At 40.2% G+C, this 22098-nt stretch overlaps 2 protein-coding genes across 5 annotated transcripts in view; both read right to left on the bottom strand.

Moving 5' to 3' along the window:
• The window catches only part of SMARCAL1 (SNF2 related chromatin remodeling annealing helicase 1), a 285071-nt gene that overhangs the window by 177653 nt on the left and 85320 nt on the right, over positions 1-22098 (bottom strand). The gene's annotated exons all lie outside the window — the stretch shown is intronic.
• Positions 1-22098, bottom strand: part of XRCC5 (X-ray repair cross complementing 5) — a 99769-nt gene that overhangs the window by 6209 nt on the left and 71462 nt on the right. For all 4 annotated transcript variants that reach the window (XM_028481680.2, XM_028481685.2, XM_024124735.3 and 1 more), the window contains 4 exons: positions 14553-14662; positions 12835-12931; positions 10934-11001; positions 604-678 (listed from right to left, as the gene is read on the bottom strand). In XM_028481680.2, the coding sequence (XP_028337481.1) occupies positions 604-678; positions 10934-11001; positions 12835-12931; positions 14553-14662 (350 nt within the window). The remainder of the gene's footprint in view (positions 1-603; positions 679-10933; positions 11002-12834; positions 12932-14552; positions 14663-22098) is intronic.

The raw sequence follows: 22098 nt of genomic DNA, 5'->3' as shown, positions 1-22098 counted from the left end.
ATAAAAAGAAACGAAATTGAGTTATTTGTAGTGAGGTGGGTGGACCTAGAGTCTGTCATACAGAGTGAAGTAAGTCAGAAAGAGAAAAAAAATACCATAAGCTAACACATATATATGGAATCTAAAAAAAAAAAAAGTACTGATGAACCTAGTTGCAGGGCAGGAATAAAGATGTAGATATAGAGAATGGACTTGAGGACATGGGGTGGGAGGGGGAAGCTGGGGCGAAGTGAGGGTAGCATCGACATATATACACTACCGAATGTAAACTAGATAGCTAGTGGGAAGCAGCAGCATAGCACAGGGAGATCAGCTCGGTGCTTTGCAATGACCTAGAGGGGTGGGATAGGGGGGATGGGAGGGAGGCTCAAGAGGGAGGGGATATGGGGACATGTGCATGCTTATGGCTGATTCACTTTGGTGTACAACAGAAACTAGCACGGTATTGTGAAGCAATTATATTCCAATAAAGATCTATTAAAACAAAAAAAGAGAAAAAGAGAAAATAAGAAGCAAGTCTATGATAAGCAGGCTTTGTGGCTGTATTTACAGCTCAGGCAAGTTCAAGCGTTAGAACACCTGCTATATCTTAAAAGTACTTACCAAATCATCCACGTCACCACCTTCCTCACATTCAGCTGCTGTGTCTTCATCTGGATATTCTTTGGGGGCCAGAAACTGTGAATAGAAGTCAGGCACAATACCAAAAGGACGTTTTTGCCTCCTTTAATGGAGGAACGCATGCAAATGGCCCAAAAGAAACATCATCTTGACGTACGCTCCTTCATTTGGCTCTGGATGAGCCAATTTTGAGGCTGAAGAGTCCACTAACTAGTCACAGAGAAAGTTCTTGACAAGAGGGAGGAAATGACACGGCTCGCCAAGGCAGTGAGCATGTGGAGGGTCCTACATCAGGCACCGAGGACAGCAGATATTCCCATTTCTGCTTCCACAGGGGGTATGTGGGCTCATGAGGGTTCAGAAAAGAACCAAACACCCCAAACCCGCATGTCTCTGCCTCTTTTGAAGAGAGCATTAAGAATCAAGTGTCTGGACTTAAAGATTATAACCACCTATTCCTCAATTCCACTGAGGACAAAAAAGGTAAAAGGAAGGACTTCTTTTAGAGATGTGAAACACAAAAATGGGTGAGCTTGGGAGATTGTTCAATTCTTTTCCTGGCAATCTTTAAATTTGTTAGAAATTGTCTGAAAACAGGAAGGTGGATGAGAAAACTTCTAGTGTACACTTCTGCTTAGCATCAGTGTTCTAGACTTGGAACTTCTAAAAGGAAGATACGTAGAAAAGCAAGGGCCCTTTATTGAAGTTTGCAAGGATCTAGGAATGCAACTCAGATTTTAAAAGGGTAGTGAGTGCCCTTGAAGACTATCTGAACATTCCTGCCCTCCATCCTGTCCCTCCAAGAGATAACAGTGGGGACTCTTACCCTTTAAGGTGTACGGTAACTGCATCTAACAGCTAGTTTCTATGAACCACTTATCCATCCTCACACCAGAGGTGGTCTTCTTCTTGTAGCATAAGTACATAATATGGTGGCAGAGACAAGGCTGCAGGAGTGAGTGTTTTTAAAAGGGGAGGTGGGAGGTGCCTCAGGGTCAGTGTACATGGAGCCTGCAGGCAGTGAGCAAGCCTTTCGGCCCACTTGCTCCTGTAGTAGCTCCACCCAAGAAGGAAAAGTGTACTCATACGCGCTTTCCTCACTTTCTCAACATGAAAGCATAGCAAGAACTGCTTTCCCTATATATCCCTGTGATTTCTATGGTACAATGGACATAATGGAGGCCTCGGAAACCTAAGATCTATAAACAGGCCTTGTTAGCACCTTGGACATGGCCATGACAGGTTTTTTATGTTGTTTTTTTAAAAATTAATTTATTTTTGGCTGTGTTGGGCCTTCATTGCTGTGTGCAGGCTTTCTCTAGCTGCGGCGAATGGGGTCTAGTCTTCGTTGCGGTGCGCGGGCTTCTCATCGCGCTGGCTTCTTTTGTTGCGGAGCACAGGCTCTAGGTGCGTGGGCTTCAGCAGTTGTGGCTCTCAGGCTCTAGAGCGCAGGCTCAGTAGATGCGGCACACGGGCTTAGTTGCTCCGTGGCATGTGGGATCTTCCTGGCCCAGGGCTCGAACCCGTGTCCCCTGCATTGGCAGGTGGATTCTTAACCACTGCACCACCAGGGAAGTCCCTGACAGTTTGTTTTTGACTCAACATCCCTCCTGGACTTTTTCCTCCTCAGTCAAAACCATCTCATCATTCATTAACTTCAATTTTGATTGAGAGATTAAGGAATTTTTCTTCTTCTAAGGACATTTGCAAATCTTTCCACAGCCCTCTGTTGACCCTAAACTGGACTGTGCTCAGCGCTGGGCATCCACGGTTTAGGGGACAGAAAATGCTAGCAGTGGGTGCACAGCCTGGAACAGAACTGTAACGCAGCATCCATATCATTAATTCTATTTATTCCGGTTGATTTTTAATAAAGATATCTGAGGGCCACATAGAGATACATGAATAAGAAATTCACACTGTATTTGCATATGGTTTACATCTAAAGCTTAAACCCTGCTCGCTCTTAGATTCCCAAATTAATCTTTACTTATGATTCTAATTATTACCAATACTTTAAAAATAATTTTTATTTTGTTCCTCTCCTCTCCTACTCACGATCATTAACCCCCACACGGTTTTCCCTGCAGCAAGAATACCAGCGCAAAGGACAAAGACTTATCCAGCTGGTGAGAAGTGAATAAAAGGTAGAGCTGTGTCTTATCATACGCCTCTGGGGGGCTACAAACGACCAGCACCTTCAAACACAAGCTCCATGGTCTCAGTGTTTCTGTAGTCCACTATATCTTTTATCATCCCTTAGAAACCTGATACATGGTAGGTATTTATTGATGAATCTAGAAAATTCCTAATGTTTTTTGGCACACAGCCTCTAAAAGCTCTAATTCCCATTCCCTCCTCACCTGCAAAAGCCCCTTTCACACTGCAATTACAGGATAAATGAAGAGAGGACTGTCCGCACAGTATGACCACGGTATATACAATTAAACACAAATGGCATGTCTCTGAGATGAGGCCAAGCTCCTAGGAAGAAAGGAACGGCAGCAAACAAACTCCCATTTCCATCAAGTGCTAAACATCTGCAACTGATTTCCTGACAGATCTGCTTCACATTTCTGCTCAAGCAAATTACAGCTAAAAGCTGGGCTGCCATCCATTAGCCTCCCCAAAGCCCCAGGTGAGGCTGATCTCTTACACATATCACTCCTTACCATCAGAGTTTTTAACTACAAGTAATTTCCAGGCTGTGCAGTGACAGGGAAGCTAGAGATAACGCAGAGAATTCAACGACTGGCCTGCTTTCTCAGTAAAAGCAACAGGTTCTCTGAACGCAGCCGAAAAGGGCACAAGTCAACTCTTGACTTTTCTTATGTTCTTTCTCTCTGCAATATGCTGAAAAAGCAGAGAATAAACAGAAAGAACAGTTGTGTGACACAGTCCTCCATCCTCAAACCACCATCATTTACTTGGGGTTACCAAGAAAGAACCTCCTTACTTGGAGATCTTTATGAAATGGATCAACTACTACTTCTCAGGTACACCGAAATACAATCCTGGCCACAGGCAGAGAAACTGCATCAATAACCTCTATATATTAGCTTCCAGTCCTATTCCTCCATAAGACTAAAAACTAAAAATCAGCTTGTCCTCAGACCCGTACCAATCCCCAAATTGAAAAGACATGGTTTCCACCGGGCTTATTTCAACACCATCAAGTGATTCCAAAGAATCACCCATAGTCCAGACACACAAAAGCATCAGGAAGAATGAAAATCTGCTTGCATGTATTTTGTCTAAAATGACACACACTTAGGTTTCATTAATGCTATCTGCATGCTATAAAGGCAATACAGTGCAGCAGAGAAATCCTGCAAACTAGTGCGGAGGAAAGAACCATAACCTAAGCACTGCCCGTTCCTCAGTAACCCTGGGCAAGCCACCTGGCCTCTCTATAACTAGTCTTCCTCAAAAATAAAATGGGAATACTACTACTGACCCTATCTATTTCATGGGGTTGGATTGCTTCTCAGGTAAAATAAAGTGTACAAAGATGCTTTGTGGTACTGCAGATTTTATGTTCCAATCCCTAGGAATACACCCAATACATGGCTACCAAATGATAGGTATAAGAATACCCACAGCATTTTTATTCACAATTACCAAAGTCAGGAAACAACCAAATGTCCATCATTAGGAGAATGGATGAATAAACTGTGGTATAGCCATAAAAGCGAATACTACTTAGCTATAATAAAGAACGAACAATTTTAACATCATGGATGAATCATAAAAGGCATGATTCCAATTATGGGAAGGTTAAGACAGGCAAAATGACGCTCAAGTGACCGATGTCATCAGGGAGCCTTCTGAGGTGTTGGAAAACGCTCTTTATTTTGATCTGGGTGGTGGGTACTCAGCTATATGAGCATGTAAGAATTTATCAGCGTACACATTTAAGATTTGTGCATTTACTGTATGTTCCACCTCAAAAAAAATTTAAATTGTATCTTAAAAGTATCAAGCTCTAAACAAATATAAGGTAACACTGTGATATTTTAATTATTGCTTTTCTCATACTAACATACAGAACAATTACACTAGAGATTTAAGGCAGAAAAGGAAAGTGGAAAAGAGCAAAGAAAAATGTCATGGGGTCCAACAGCGGCCAGCAGTTAGAGAAAACTGTTCTCAAGAAATGATTCTTAAATTTTATCTTATAACCCTTCACAAGGTTTTGGAGACCTCTTTTGAAAGAGGGAGCGTGAGCCTCTTCTCTTTATGTACCTGCGGCTGGCTGGTGGCATCCTAAGGTGGAGGCATGGAGATGACTATAGTAGGAATCCAGGGTCTGGGCTCTAGGCAATTCAGCTAGCCATGAGCTTGCCGTGAGACACCGAGAAAGTCAACTTCACGTCTCTAGCCTGCATCTAGAAAATGACCAGATCACTAAGCTTTGAGCATCTGTGAGGCTACGATGGAAAAATCAATAAATGTCAACAACAAAAAAGAAGGCTAGATTAGGCAGCTATAAGGAAAACAAGTGCTAAAATGGTGCTTTCTCCCCCATAGATTTTGTATCAAATGATTGTTTAGACATAGCTCAGCATCCTGGAATCCCGTGAGAAACAATGTTTCAAAGCCATGGGAAGAAATCCTCTTTCCCCTCTGTGCTCTTAATATGGAGTAAAAAGAATGGAGGACTGGGGGTCAGTCCAACAACTGGATTCCTGGCCAGTGACTCGCTATGAGATCTCAGACACGGCATTTTACGTCTCAGCCCTAAGTGTCTTCGTATCTAAAATAAGGAGTTTGGACTAGATCGGTATTTTTCAGGTTCTGCTCCTTGAGGTCCTGAGGGCTCTTCCAAGCCCCGTCGGCATGGGTGACCCCAGTTTGCCGCCTCCACTGCCCATCAAGTGAGAAGCATCACCTTTCTCTGTTTTATCTATCAGGCTTTCTTGTAAGCTTTCAGTTTTAAGAAATAAAAACTCAGCTAGGAGATCATTAGGATTCATTCCAGCTGAATAAAATTCTGCACAACTTAAGCCAGTATCCTCCGCCTTAGTGAAGGCTCTGACTTGCTTAAATTCTTTTAGCCCGGGGCTTCTCAGCAGCAGCATCCTTTGTTGTGGGGGCCTGCACCCACTAGGAGGCAGTAGCACGCCGCCTGCTGTAACCACCCAGAATTTCTGGACAGTGGCAATGTCTCCTGGGGAACAAAATCACCCTTGGCTGAGAACCACTGTTCTAACCCTAACACAGGTTAGTAGGAAAAACTTAAAAGAAACTTTTTTTTTTTTTTAATAAAGAAGATAAACTTCAAATGAAGAATCAGCTTATCTCGACCTTTCACAAGTGCACGTCTCTCACTGACTGTGGTTCCCAGACGCTCCTGGAATGTGCCAGGATAAACAGGCACACCTCCTACCCACCACAGAGCCATGCCCTGTGAAATGAGCTGACGGAGGAAGGGTGCACAGGAGCTACCAAGGCCCATCCATGGTGTCGCAAATGGCAGGATTTCCATCTTTTTACGGCTAAGGAGTATTCCATCGTATAGGTATACCACATCTTTATCCATTCATCAACGACGGACACTTAGGTTTTTTCCATATCTTGGTTATTGTAAATAATGCTGTGGTGAACAAAGAAGTATATATATCTTTTTGAATGATGGACCTTGAGAGTATTATGCTAAGAGAAATAAGTCAGATAAAGAGAAATAGTGTATGATTTCCCTCATATGTGGAATATAAAACAAAAACAAAACAAAATAAATGAACCAACCAAACTAAACGAAAACAAACACACAGATACAGAGAATCGAGTGGTGGTTACCAGAAGGGAAGGCATGAGGGGAGGGCGAAATGGCTAGAGGGGGTCAACTGTATGGGGATGAATGGAAACTAAACTTTTGGCGGTGATCATGCTGTAGTGTATACAGAAGTCGAAATATAATGTTGTACACAGAAATTTACATAATGTTATAAACCAATGTTAACTCAATAAATATAAATAAAATAAAGCTGGAGGAAAAAAATATATAAAAGACCTTATCAAACATCAAACATTAATGGCATGTCTAACAATAAAAACTAGAAACAGAAAAGTTAAATGAAAGAAGTCACAGGTTATAATGACAATAAACATGAATGAAAAAGAGGGGTAATATTTATGTCTAGGCTTCGAAATGAAATAGAGGTATCAGTTATTGAAAAGAAAAGTGACTGTCTACGCTTATGTCATGAAAGAACTTTCTATTTCTGCAGCAAGGCCGACGTACCTATATTTCTCAAAGAATCATAAAATCCACATATTTCTAGAATACACTGGAGGGAGACAGCTCTCCTTAAGACGTACAAGTGTAAAGTTATGATTTAATTTTCATTTAAAATGGACATCCTGAATAATTATTTCCTTTCAAATCATCAACATTTAATAGCAATAATGTGACAGTTGCTCACTTTAAATAACTTATGGTAAATATCTTGAAAGAATTTTAATGGACTATGAGGATTGTTCTCCAATCTCTGATTATAGCCAAGTTTCCTTAAATGATTATTTGGTAAGTGGTCAAACTTAACACTTACTTTGGGACTTCCCTGGTGGCGCAGTGGTTAAGAATCTGCCTGTCAATGCAGGGGACACGGGTGCGAGCCCTGGTCCGGGAAGATCCCACATGCCGTGAAGCAACTAAGCCCGTGCGCCACAACTACTGAGCCTGCACTCTAGAGCCTGTGAGCCACAACTACTAAGCCCATAAGCCACAACTACTGAAGCCCACGCACCTAGAGCCTGTGCTCCGCAACAAGAGAAGCCACCGCAATAAGAAGCCCAAGTACCGCAATGAAGAGTAGCCCCCGCTCGCTGCAACTAGAGAAAGCCCGTGTGCAGCAAAGAAGACCCAACACAGCCAAAAAAACAAAAAAATAAATTTAAATAAATAAATAAAAACACTTGCTTTGAAGAAAATGTAAATGAATATTTTAGTGTATGGCCAAAAGTGATTACACTTCCATAACTTACCTAAGAGAAAAAGCTGAAGCATGTCTCTCCTATTAAAACCACAAGGAATCAACTTCCTTGAGCCAGAATCTCACTAATTCTCCCAATTATCATCTGTATGTACACTTTCCCTTCCACATTTCTCTCCAAAAATCAACAGGTGCCATTTAAAAATATTTTTAATATAAAGGATTAAGTTTTCATTCTGAAAAAAAAATGAAGGGTTCATGTGATACTGAAGCAGACACAAAAGCATAACTGCAAGTCAGACACGACAGAGTGTGCGCTGAGGGTGAATCACAAAAATGGGCTCCACTCTGCTGTGTTTACCATGTTTTCCTCCTATTCAAACATGGTGATGTTTTCAGAGTTGTCTTAAACCACAACCAACTGAAATCAGTTCTGTTGGTATTAGAATCATGTAAGGACACCAGCCCATATCTAGTCTTAACTGAAACTCCTCTCCGCAGCTTCATTACCAGACATTAAAATTCCTGATGGTTAGGCTCTGTGCCCTTAAATTCCAAAGATGATAGTGCATTTGCAACAAAGACTAAGCCCCGGACATTTGCAAGCAGCACACTATCCTTTCCTAGATTTCTTTCTTTTCTAATTTTCTGGAGTCACTTAGCTGTGACACCTTTGGTTAAGAGGTACTGCTGGGAGGAAAGACTACCTTTTTTAGGTCAGTGCTTTCCTCTTCCTCCCAAAACTGTAATGTGTACTCAATTCTCACCTGGATGATAGGCTGTTTTTTTTTTTAATGCAATGACTAAAATTATTTGCCTTGACTTATTTTACCTGTTTAGCAAAAACTGATTGATAAGCTTTCACCCTATGTGATTTTATGTGTCAACTTGGCTACACTATGGTGACCAGCTGCTGTGTCAAACACTGGTCTAGAGGTTTCTGTGAAGGTATTTTGTAAATGTGACTAAAATTTACAATAAGCTGACTTTAAGTAAAGAAGGTTACCCTTGGTAATGCTGGTAGGCCTCATCCAATCAGTTGAAGGAATTCTGCCTCTGGACTGTAATAGAGAAATCCTGCCTGAATTTCCAACTTGCTGGCCTGCTCTACAAATTTCAGATTTGCCAGCCCCAACAATTGTGTGAGCCAATTCCTTAAAATAAGTCAGTCTCCACCATCCCCATACATACACACACACAGACACACATGCATTCTATTGGTTCTGTCTCTCTGGAGAGTCCTGAATGATGCATCCTAGTTCAAGGGGGAAAGATTATCATGCCATTGTATCAAATAACAAATAGAAATAGAACCAGTTAAGTGGCACTCTGAAGCCCAAGGTACTCAGTCATGACTGTGGCAGAAGGGGGTACAGACACCATTGAACCCCTTCTGAGACAATAATCAGCATCTTGGAGTATGCTTTTTTTAAAAAATCCTTTTAAACATGATTGTTTTATTGAGCTTATATAGGTTTAAAAATTCAATTATTTCCCCTTGAAGCATGAGGATGGATAGCTTCACTGTAACTAGGCCCTAACATCAGCCCGTCTAGCCAAAAGACATTTAACAAGATGAGTGATGTGTTCTACTCTTATATAGCAGTCCATGTGGCCTTCTAATCCCAACCTGGTAGTGGCAAGGAGGCAGAATTCCTTACATCCTTCCTCTGAAAATGGCTGCTCCTACTTGAGCACCTCAAGTATCTGGAAACCTTCATTAACTGATGCTTACTATGAAGTTTAAAATTAAGCAAAAAAGGCCTCTGCATAATCGTACTTCATAAATACATAAATACATCTACTATGTATGCCTCACTGGACGTAACTCTCGTGGGGACTGTGGTTAACAGTGCAGAGGGCTTGGCCTCTGTTCGCCCAGGCTCTTCCTATTCCAGGATCCAGGGCCGTAGGTAGCTTATCTAAGAAGACAACATGGAGTATGCTTTTTAAATTCTGGGATCTTACTTCCTGAAAGCGGGGGCCATATCTGTTCTTTAACAAAATGCTTTTGCCAGGCAAAGTGCTTAATAAAAATTCTTGTATACTCTAACTCCTCTGCCAAACAATATTACAGTTTTTGCCAAGTGCATTTATTGAGCTGAAAATACAAGGTATTTAAAATTTGGCCTGAATTTAGCTGTAGATGAACACCTCCAGCCTTGTTTCTGCCATTTCCTTAGATTACTGCCCACCAGTCCCAGACCAAGCTCTCCCTTAGCTTGGTAGTTAATTTTTGAGTCTCCAGTTTTTCCTTCTACTACCTTGTAACCAGCTGTTTGAGTTTCTAGAGGGCGGGGTGCTGTCTTATCATCGAGCACAGTGCCTAGCAAACAGCACAGGCTTAGCACATAACTGACAGCTGCCAGGTGTGGTACTAGCAGGGCTGGGTCAACCAGTGACTATAAATGACACTGAATGTTACGAACCATATACTTTTGAGCTACTCAATTTAATTTCATTAAACTTTCAACACAAATCTGAGGTATAATGAAAGACTACTGAGCTAAATAGCTATGTTTTTGACTCCTAACTGAAATCAGAGTCAATGCTCATACATCAAGCAGGAAGACACCAAACATATTGACCATTTGTGTCAATACGAAGACCATGGGGTCTGCATACATGGGGTGTTCTACTGTAAAGACCTAGATTTGCCTTATGTTAGAATACCACTATTGTTCTACCTTGTTGCACATCACAATCATCTGAGGGGCTTTAAAAACTCAAAATCACACCCAAAACCCATCTCAGACCAACAGAACCTCAGGGGAGAGAGAGAGGTACCTGTCATCAGTATTTTTTCTTTTTAAATAGCTCCCCAGGTGACTAACGGGTGGCCTGGGTGGGAATCACTGGGCTGGATAGATTTCCTAGCCTTAACCCGGGTCTAGGCTAAGCATGGTGTACACTATGGACCAGGAACTCTAGAGGTACTGAGTTCTAGAAACACTAATCTAGTTACCCTTAGAATTTTACTTCTTCAAGAAAGAATAGGCATCGGGCTTCCCTGGTGGCGCAGTGGTTAAGAATCTGCCTACCAATGCAGGGGACAAGGGTTTGAGCCCTGGTCCGGGAAGATCCCACATGCCGCGGAGCAATTAAGCCCGTGTGCCACAACTACTGAGCTTGAGCTCTAGAGCCCGCGAGCCACAACTACTGAGCCCACACACCTAGAGTCTGTGCTCTGCAACAAAGAGTAGCCCCTGCTCGCTGCAACTAGAGAAAGCCTGCACGTGGCAACGAAGACCCAACGCAGCCAAAAATAAATAAATAAATGAAATTTTTAAAAAAACAAAAAAGAAAAAGAATGGGCATCAAGAAAATAATATCCACTGCAATAATTCATCTAAAGACAGGGAGCTACCCCTCAATACCTTTTTGGCTTCCTCAGCAGTAACAGAGCTTCCAGAGGCTTCATCTTTGGTGATCAGAGTAATTCCATCTAGAAAGTAATTCACAGAGTAAAAGTCAAGTACAAAGAATCAATCTCAATCCCACCTTCCTTTCCACCACACCTCCTCCCATCTTTGCACTGGAGATTTTTAGAACTATAAAGGTGCTCTTCTCTATAAGAAATATTAAACTTTATTAAAGGCAGTCAACTCACATTGCTCCTCCCATCTTACATTACCCTTTCTCCTATTTTTGCTTATATAAAATGAAGGGCACATCACAAATGCTACCGGCTGTGTGCAGTCTTTCTTGATTGACTCTCCCCTTTAGAATTCTCAGATCAGTTTGTTTATCCCTTTGAAATAGCTCTCATCATATCGTATCCTGTATAACTATTCGTACATATTTTATCCTTCCTAACAGATTACACTTTTCTCTAGGGCAGGGACTATGCTTTATTCATCTTTATATTCCCCTCAATGTAGTACATAGCAGGAGCTCAGTAAATAAATGAAACTTGAATGACTATACTTTGGTCCAAACCCATGAGGTACCAAATATGGGAATCTGCAGACATTTTGACTTCTAGTAGTGTTACTGGCTATTGATGGAATGGCAAGAGAGCTACGGTCAGGAGGAAACATGCTCTTACAATGAATGGCCTTGTCTATCATTTAGCACAGTATATCTAGTTTAGCTCAGGGAGAGCAAATCAAGGATAGAAAATTTACCCTTTAGTTTTCTCTTCTTCCTAAGATTTTCTTCTGCCTCAAATGGCTGATGCATGAAATGCTTTCAGAAAAGCACATGCATTTAACATCCATTTGCACCTAGAAATAGTACAGGTCATGTGTATTCTCTCAATAGGTTATAGGCTCTTAGAAAATATGTATCTTGTGTGTGTCCTGCAAGTTTCTTTTCAGCAAGCAATATGCTAGAGGCGTTCAATAAATACCAAAACCAGTCTCTTTCATCTACTGGGTCAGCAGCAGAGACACAAAAGCGATTTGAATAAGCCCCACTCACCACCTATTCTAATAGCTTTTGCTCCCCAGTGTAGAAGTTAAAGGGCTGAAAAATTACCTGTCAGAGAAATGGTTGCCTGAGTGATGAAAAGCTGCCTGTTAGAAGCTGGATAGATAGGAATGCAACTCCTTTTATACAGAATTTGCATAGAAAGGTCGAAACTAATTTGGGGGGCTCTACTTCAAGTACAAAGTTTCATACTTTGCAAAATCATTGTTTTCATAATATGTACTTTTAATAGGTAATATCTTATATTTTGGTTCTGAAAGAAAATCAAGTCAGGTTAAAGAAAATGGGCAAAGGACATGACGGAAATCAAACATCAAGCCTAAAATTGAAAGATTTGCCCTCTTTCTACGATTAATTTGCATTGGTCACGGTAAGTGAGGAACTGAATGGCTTTGGTGCATGAAGATGCTGGTCAGCTGATATGGAAAGCCAAAGAACACGGCAATGAAAGGTAGAGGAGGGGAAAATGTGGGGGAGGTCAGTGAAAGTGCTGTGGATCCAGCGGGACTGATAGGTCTAAAAATCGGAGAAAGGGGGCAATGTCTGCCTGCACAGCTTCTTCACTCATCAAACAGAAAGGTGTAATCTCTGAAAGGGTCACGCTGCACAATGAGTTTAAGATGGGACTTATATGTTTACTTATTATTTATCACTTTGTATTTATGCTTATTAAGCAAAATTTTTAGTTCACTGAATCCTGAGCGTTTCCCAAATCCACATGGAAAAATCCACATGGAAAGTTATCAGGTCCTCACATAACACATCACACAATATAATTTATATTTAGAATTTACACTTAGAAAAAAATAGCATAAATATTTGGATAAAAAGACAAATGACACCTTACCCTGGATGACAATTTCCCAGAAATGATTTAATTGTTTAACTTCCACTTTCTCTCGAAGGGCTTTCAGGAAACTGTTAAAGTGCTGCTCTTCTGAAAACTGTGGTAGCATGTGGAGGTAGAGGAGGTGGCAGGTCAGAGCTCATACAGAAACGTAATTCATCCCCAGACCAAAGCAGTACGTATACAAGAATCCACCATATTTATTAAAAATACACAAAATGTTCTTCTTTGGTAAATGGGAAACTGGCATTTCAAATTTCACCTTCATTTGCTGGGAGCCAGAAATCTTTACATCTGTTGAAGGCACAGAAATTTCCATAGCCACACAGTTTTTTTGGTGGCCTGGTACTTTGTTTTTTAAGTTTTAATACAGACAAAGTCAAACAAAGACAGAGTAATTTAGTGGGATGCTTGTGTACCCATCACCCAGCTTTCATAACTGTTAAGTCGGCCAATCTTGTTTCATCTATACCCTCACCTTCTCCCACAACCCTTGGATTGTTTTGAAGCAAATTTCAATCACATTAGCTCACCTATAAATATTTCAGTATGCAATATCTAAAATATAGAGACTTATTAAAATATTCACAAAAAAATTAATAACAGGAGCAAATAACTAGTCACATTTTCCCAACTTACTTTCTTTTTACATTTTTAGTTTAAAAAGGTCATTAAAATTGACTGATATGTCTCTAAAGTGTCTTTGGATCCTCCTCCATCTCCTTCTCTCTCTCTTTTTTGGAATCCAATGACCTGGTACTCTAAAGGACATGTGGTGGCAACAGTGCACAGGAGTGTTATCAGATACTCCATCCAGCCTGTGGGGGGGAGGGGGGCACAGGGTAGGGGTGCTAAAAAACCATTTTCACTACCTTTTCACCTAAGCAAATCTTTCTCCACCTGACTGAGTCATCCTTCGTCTTATACTGACTCTACTTTGCCAAAATTTTGTTTTTTTATCTGTAGGGCATTTGGATTATCTACCTCTGAATCTTTTATCCCATTCTAATTTGAACAATTTTCTCATTTTCTTATCATTCTTTGTAACTACCTAAACAATTCAAGAAGTAATTTATTTACTCAGCAAATATGTAATAAGCACCCACATACAAACTAATGTACCCTACAACTGTGCCTACTTTAAAAATATACTTTCTAATTTCAACTTGCTCACTCTCGTCTAGAGTTTATGTATAAAAGTCTAGAAATAATTTGGAAGATTTTTAGATGCATTTTCTAATATTCCTACTAAAACAAACAGAACACCCCACAAAAGGTGGGACAGGAGTGCTGAGTTATTAATTTTCAGCGTTCTTTTTTTCCTGGCATTCAGATCTCTACTTCTGTCTTCATCAAATCCTTCTCAATAATTACACAACTATATTTTTTCCATCCATTTCCCTAAAATAGTTAGCCAAATAGAATACAATAGAAATTTCACTGGCTCCCGAAATAGAAATCATAAAGCCAGGGCTATAGAGTGTAATAAAAAGCTAACTCCCAGGGATAAAAGATCCCACTCACCCACACATCTTTATTCCTCCTCAGAAATGACACCAATAGCAAAATGAGTTAGTCATTTCTATTTCCTTGGCATATGCTGCTCTTCACAGTAAGGATGAGTATTTCCAAAGCTCAGGCTTATTTGTGGGGTGCTGTATGTCTCCCCACTGTGATGGTGACCAACTGGTTAGGAAGAGGACACAGGATAGCATTACCTGAATGGCTTCCTCCCGGAAGACTCTGATACAGTCCATGCTCTTCATAAAATACAGTGTTTCGTTAGTATCCAAAAACTGCTCAATGTGATTTATTAACTGGTGACTTGCTAGAACATAAGACAATAAATTTATTTTCCTTGATTTGAGTGATGCTTGTTAGAGAGAATGTATGCTCTTGTGTGCTTGTAAGTATGTGTTATGGATCAAAAGCCTCGTGGTCCATATGAACAAAAGCCATTTTTCTTGTAAGGGGGTGGATGGGAAGGAAATATGAGATGCAAAACGCTGACTTCAAAAGTCTACATTTAGAAAGTCTGCATAATACTTATTGACATTTGACAAGAAATAAAATTTCTAAAATGCCTAGAATTATAGCTAAATGTTCCTTTTGGAATTTCAAACACTAAGCTGTTGCTGCTTTTTATTTTCCCCCCACAATTCAGGGGTCATTTGGGTATTTCAAAACTGCCTTTCCTGATACAGTCATAGAAAAGAGATCTTCTATTCCCTCCCCTAATTCCACTCAGGATAAATGTCAAACAGTGTCACACAATGAAAAATAATGAGCCAGGGACACTCCATCTTGTTCCAATCACAGGTCAAATTGGAAAAGACCAGCTCTCATCTAAATTTCATAAAATCCTTTTAGAATGGAAAATCATTGCTACATATCTTCTGCCCTTAGCTGAATCTGAATAGTCTCTAAGTTACTCAGCACTCTACAAAGTCATGAATACTTAACAATAATGGTCAGCAAGCAACATCATAAATGCTACAGGAAGAGGAAATGCGTTAATAATGTTATAGTTTCCAAGGTGGGTTGCAACTTGAGACTACCTCATAAACAAAAAAACAAACATTCTTCATAAAAAAAAAGCAGAGGAAAATAAAAGCATAAAGTCATCAGGGAACTTAAGTTGCTGAGCAGATCAAAATGGACACTTACGATCTGTGTGGAGGAGCAAACCAAGGAGGTGTGCACAGTCATGGCCTAAAGGCTCCTCTCACTTGTCCCCTGAAACTGCTTGCTAGCTGGCTGTTCAGCAATTTGTGCTGAATGGTCAAGATATTGTAAGACTGCAGGTCTGCCATCGTCATGGCCTCATCCAAGCATTCTCATAGTTATGAATGTGTGTGCATGCAGTACTAATGAAAACTACTTTCAAGGCTTGCCTATAAAGGCTCAAGGCCACTAACTGAATCACAGTGACCTGAGCATTGCTCAATGACTTATGAAAGACATGAAATGCGGTGCCATCAACTTATTTCCTAAGGATCCTGCAGCATGTGAAAAGGATTAAAAATCTGGACAAAGTATTTCCTAATATAATAATTTTGCAGCAAGAGAAAATATCCCCAGTAACCATTTCATCTTTTCTACCAACTAGGAGATTATGATCTCTATTACAATAAAGTACTTAACCAACTTGAGGGATTAAAGAAACACTTCCCTGCAATTTCAGAAATCTTTACCAATGTATCCTGCAGCAGTGAATTAATATCCAACTACAATTCAAAGGAGAGAAGGAATGTTTGGATGGGTCTTTTTAAACAAGGTAAATAACAGAACCCTGATTAGTAAGCAGAGCAGAAAACCATCAACAAGAAACTCAAAGCAATAGAAGCTATCTCTCTTTTTTAGGCTGGAAAGGTGAAGTAACAGAAATGTTTGATATTTCCTATACCACTCAAGCAGCCTGCTTTCTCAGACAGTCTGATATGAAGTTCACTCAGCGTTTCATATCTGTGCACAAATAAGAGCCTTTACAGGCCAAGGGCAGTAATCCCGGAGATGCCAAGTCTCTCATTTCTTCTGAAATGTGAATAAGGAATCTCAGCAAGCTATAATGTAAATATTTCTCTTTGCTTGATTTAGTGATTACTTTAATTTAGCCTAGTACGTATTTACTGTGTAACTGCTACATATAAAAAGCTATGTTACATTCTATAGGAGATACAATTAAGTTGAAGATAAGATTCTTACCCTTGGGAAGTTTACAGTCTAACAGAGGATATAATACATATACACAAAAATAGTAACAGGAGGTAAATGTGAAGAGGGCTGTGAGTGGTATGGAAATATATTAACTAGTCTGAATTTAAAAAAATCTTTGGTGATTATAAGAAAGCTTCATGAATTAACATGGCATTTTTGCTGGGCAATGAAAAACAGAATTTGGCTATCAGACAGCAAAAAAACAGAGTGAGCAAAAAGTATAAAGAAGAGAGGTGGGGGCTTCCCTGGTGGCACAGTGGTTGAGAATCCGCCTGCCAATGCAGGGGACACGGGTTCGAGCCCTGGTCCGGGAAGATCCCACGTGCCACAGAGCAACGAAGCCTGTGAGCCACAACTCTGAGCCTGTGCTCTAGAGCCCATGAGCCACTACTACTGAAGCCTGTGCACCTAGAGCTTAGGCTCTGCGATAAGAGAAGCCACCGCAGTGAGAAGCCCGCACACCACAAAGAAGAGTAGCCCCTGCTCACTGTAACTAGAGAAAGCCCGCACACAGCAATGAAGACTCAACACAGCCAAAAATAAATAAATAAAATAAATAAATTTAAAAAAAAAAAAGAAGAGAGGTGGGAAAGCACAGGGTGTACCTGGAGAAAAGCGCATGGTCCAGCACATGGAGTCCATGGACAGGAGTAGAGAAGAAAAAGGAGGAGGAAGAACTAGACAGGAGAGGTAGGCGAGGTGGGAGGAAAGGGAGTTCCAAGGAGGACGAACGATGTGTGCAAGGGGCCTGTGGCAGGATAGAAAGTGTAGGACAAAAAGGGTTCAAGAACAAGCCTTTTAAGAACTGCAGCATTTAAAGGTTGTACAGAGGCAAGGGAGCTGACAAAGGAGGCCAAGAAGGAATGGTCAAGGAGACAGGAAAAAGGAGGGTAAGGCAACAGATACTGAGAGAAGAAATTATTTGAGGAGGAGAATTGCCTACTGTGTTATAAAGTATTACATAAATACTATTATGTATAATTATTATATAAATTCTGCAAGGAAAAGAGTATAATGAGCACAAAAGATTAAGGACTGAAACTTAGGGTGTCCTTACACCCAGGAACCCGTGAAACAACTAGAGACTGCTTTGCAAAAAACTAGAATTGCTTTGCAAAAAACACAGCTTCCAGACCCATTTTTATCTTGAAATATGATGGAATACATACACATACACACACACACACACACAAACACACACACACTCACACACACACGCCATCTTATAGAAAAAAATATTCAAAAGAAACTAAAATAAAGCAAGTGCAAAGCCAATAATCCATGTGCAATAACGGTATGGGAAAGAAAAGATACAAAGAAAAGAAGTAGGCGTCTCAATACCCAGTTTCCATTTAAGAATGAAGTCCTTATGTATTTGCAGGCCTATCTGGATTTAGTTTTCTTATTTACATGTTAGACTGTTCTGTTCTTTCCTCCAGAAGGTTCAGGAATGCAGGTACTAGACAAACATATCCAAACTTCTAATAAATCCAATGAATACACAGAACCAGATTTTGCCCTTCTAGGAATACTCAGTTACATGGCCTGTGCGTCTGGCCCATAATTCTGAATTCTGTCCGTCTACCTAGACTATTTTGTGGTTCACTGACTATAAGGAATCATTTAACACCAGTGAATAGATGTGATGGATGATGCTTTCATATACTGAATATCAGAATGGGATGTGGATAAGGGACCTCTCATTCAAACTTTGGTGGCATTTCCCTGCCATTTTTAATAAAAGTAAAATGCAGAAATGGATAAAAAAATAATCTACTTTGACCTCCCCTTTTCCCCTACTCCTCATCCAGGAAATGCTGATCATCAGGATGCTTTTCTCTGCTTCTACATCAATTATAGGGCTAAGGAATGGCTTGTCAGTGTTCATACTCAGTAAATCACAGCCCTAATTATAATTCACCAAAATGCTTTTCAGAATTAGTCAGAGGCTCAGTAATACTCATTAGCAGATAAAATAAAAAATGGCCATTGGAAAGGCCATCCATCTTAGGATACCAGGTCAGGCAAAGGCTGTCATTTATCTCAAGAAGTTTTCAAAAACAAGATGTCTATTCTGGATTTCAAAAGTTTCTGTTCTGGATTTTTGTCCCTATTTATAATAGGGACATTATATATTAACCCAGAATCTGACAGGAGTACAGATTGTCAATACATAAAATGAGTCAACACTATAATACTTTAATGTTATATTAAAATGTTATCAAGATTCAGAAGTGTTATGCAAGAGGAAAATGGCAGTGTTTCCTTGTTTAATCTCTTTAGAGAAAACATTCACCACCTTCCAAAGTCCTACAAAATGAGTCATCTCCCTTCTTGCTGCAGTCACAAACATCTGGGGCCATGTGCTTGTTGGCCTCTGACTTTACATTTACTTACTCCCTCTGTTCTCTGCAAAGATGTTTCCAACAAAGTGAAAGGAAGACATTTATTGTGGGTTTTTTCCCTCCACTGTAGAGCCAAAAGAGCAGTAGGTTCATTCAACTGTCACACATTATATATAAAGGACTGGAAAACCATCTCAAATGATTTTGCTGAGCCCAGGCATCATTCAGGATGTTTCCCAGTTTAATTCTTCTCATGATCTCAGTCAATGCCTTATGAGAATTTTATTTATTTGAAGAGGTGCACATTTTGCAGATGTCAGCAGTTAAATCATTTTTAAATGTCGAACAGTTTACATAGTCAATGGCATCTTTATAAAACAAAATAAGGTGACAATAAAGATCAAGCATTTAAATCAAATAAGTATATGATCAGGTCAGTCATTAAGAGAATTAAAAGGAATAACATCTATCAGCAGCAAATAAAAATCTAAGCAAGTAGTCCAGTCTGCCGCCAATTAAATCCACATGTAAATTACAATCACTGTTTTAAAGCAAAAACTTAACAAGAAACAATTGCCTGGTAAGAAAACAAGACAAGTCTGTGTTTTAATACAGGTTACAGAAACAGAAATCTGTCACAAAGAAGCTTCCCTGTGTCTCTTTACTATAGGATATAAATTGGCCATTGTGGTTAGAGGCTTTGTGTATTATTGGCCAGGGTCCAACCATAAGAACAGAAATCACTGAATATTTAACCAGGAAATTTAATGCAGGCAACTGTTACACAGGTGATAAAGAACTATTAAGCCAACTGAGAATGGGTGCTGTAACCCAGAGATTAGGAACAGCAAGAAGCTCCTAGCACCCCTGGCACTGTGGAGGAAAAAAGAACAGAGCAGAAAAGAAATGAGAGGGGGTATAACTAAAGCTCAGGGGCCTGTCCTATGGGAGCCAAAACCATGGAGGACTTGGAACTGCTGCCCTACTCGGTAAAGGAAAAAGAGAACTATCCTGGCTTCTCCCTCCTTCCTTACTTCCCACCAATCTCTCACACTGGCTGAACCCAGTAGGAAGCTAGTAGCTGTGGGAGCCTGGAAAATGCAACCCGCAGGGGCTGGACCTGCCCCAGTCCTCCCCCCAGACCTGGTGCACACAGGGGAAGGGTGAGCTACATACACTTTCCTTTCCTTCAGGTTTATGGTGAAACACAGCCAACAGGTTCCACACAATTGTGTGGACCATGTTGATAAACCTGAGTAACTAGAAGTGACTGAATCCTTCCCATGGTATTCATGTCCTTTCAGGAGCAAATGCACTTCTGAAAATATAAGTAAAAAAAAAAAGGTATCCTAAATATTTTCCCTTTAAATGACATTTTATGTTGATTTATTTCTTAAATACCCTTTCTGCTTCCACTTCCGAAAGAGTGTGGATCTAAGATACCAAGAATTTGTCCTGAATGTCTGTGCTCCTTGGTCTGGTGTTATTCCCGTTTTTAGTGTTACAGTCTTTAATGAAATCTGCTTACTGGGGAAAAATAAATCACTGGTGGCAACAAAAGAAACTGAGAACTAGGGAAAAAGTATAAGCTTTATGAACCTGAAAGTGACATTCAATTGTTGTCTTTTTTTTTTTTTTTTTTTTTGTTACGTGGGGCTCTCACTGTTGTGGCCTCTCCCATTGCGGAGCACAGGCTCCGGACGCGCAGGCTCAGCGGCCATGGCTCACGGGCCCAGCCGCTCCACAGCATGTGGGATCTTCCCGGACCGGGGCACGAACCCGCGTCCCCTGCATCGGCAGGCGGACTCTCAACCACTGCGCCATCAGGGAAGCCCCGTTGTCTTATTTTTAAGCAGGTGGACTGTGGAGTAGACACAGCTCTGTCCTGCACTTTGCCTCTGCCCCACCCTTCTCCCTTTTAGAAACTGTTGTGCTAGATTCTTTGCCCCAGACTTCCTCATCTAGCAGGCAGAAGAAGTCGCCTGCCCACCTTTTAAGAATAGAAAAAGTCAGTAGATATGACAGAGAATACCACAGCAGTAATATTATGCATGATCAGTAGCACAGGAAATTGTACGAAGGTATATAAAGCACTGACCACTTCAACAGTACAGATACAGCCCTGGTTGTTTTTATTATTATTTTTCTTACCAATAACTAAAAAACTCAATTAAAAACCCTCAACGTTTAAGCTCCATAAGTTTAGTCACAGCCCATTTTTTCCATGCTTAACGATTTTCTCATTAAATGCAGTCATTTCTTACAAATTGCACTAATAAAAGTAAGTCCTGCTGGGTGTTTTCCCCCCTTTTTAAAGGCTAACTTTTCATTGATGTGTTAAATTAAAACCCCAGGTACAGGAGCAGAGTAAATGCAAAACCTTTATTGTTAGACTCCAATCCTGCAGACTATGAGATCTCTCTTGTTTTATTTTTGGAGTCCTACTGTGTAGCCACAGGAAGAAAGATTTTGAAGGTCTCTTGGTCTTAGCTCACTCTAGAAGAAAAGGTGATAGTGTAAGCTAATGAGAAACTAAAAAAATGGCATCTGGTTCAGCCCACTGGCTTCCAGACGAGTTTATGTAGGGAACATTATGACAAGTCTTTTTCATTCTGGATGAATAATATTTCTCATCTTAAATAACTTGGGTGTAAGACCAGACCTGCTCCCAAGTCAGCTGGAAATTTTTAACTTTGCTGGCCAATGTGTGGGGGGTTTCATGGCATTCTATGGTCTTTTAATTTGTTTACTAAAAACACTCAATTTAACTGTTAAAGACCCACTGAACATGTCCCATAAAACCTGAAGGTTATTAGTTCATATTTACAGGGCATATAGCAGTTAACTAAAGAACAAGGGACATCCACTCTTTAGTCTAACTAATTCCTCCATTTCCAGAAAGGAGTGCACTTAAAGTAGTACAAAACTGGGACATGATGCTAACATAAGAAAGAAACTAAAGGAAGTTCTTTTCATCAAATGAGGAAGTGATTTTTTTTTTTAGCTCATTTATATAATGTACACATGCTATATGCTTGGCAGTATGCGTTGAGGTTGGGAGTAGGGAGTGGAGAGGGCAGAGAAAGAGCATCTCCATGATTTTTTTTTCTTTTTCCATAATTTTCTAAGGTCCTAAAAACAAATTCTAAAACTTGGGGAAACATACTAAAATATGATAATTTACTAAAGTGATACAGAAGAA

The sequence above is a fragment of the Physeter macrocephalus genome, chromosome 2 (assembly GCF_002837175.3).
Source record: "Physeter macrocephalus isolate SW-GA chromosome 2, ASM283717v5, whole genome shotgun sequence".
In the NCBI taxonomy this organism is placed as follows: domain Eukaryota; kingdom Metazoa; phylum Chordata; class Mammalia; order Artiodactyla; family Physeteridae; genus Physeter; species Physeter macrocephalus.
The sequence above is the reverse complement of the archived record's forward strand: the minus strand, read 5'-3'. Positions and strand labels throughout refer to the sequence as shown.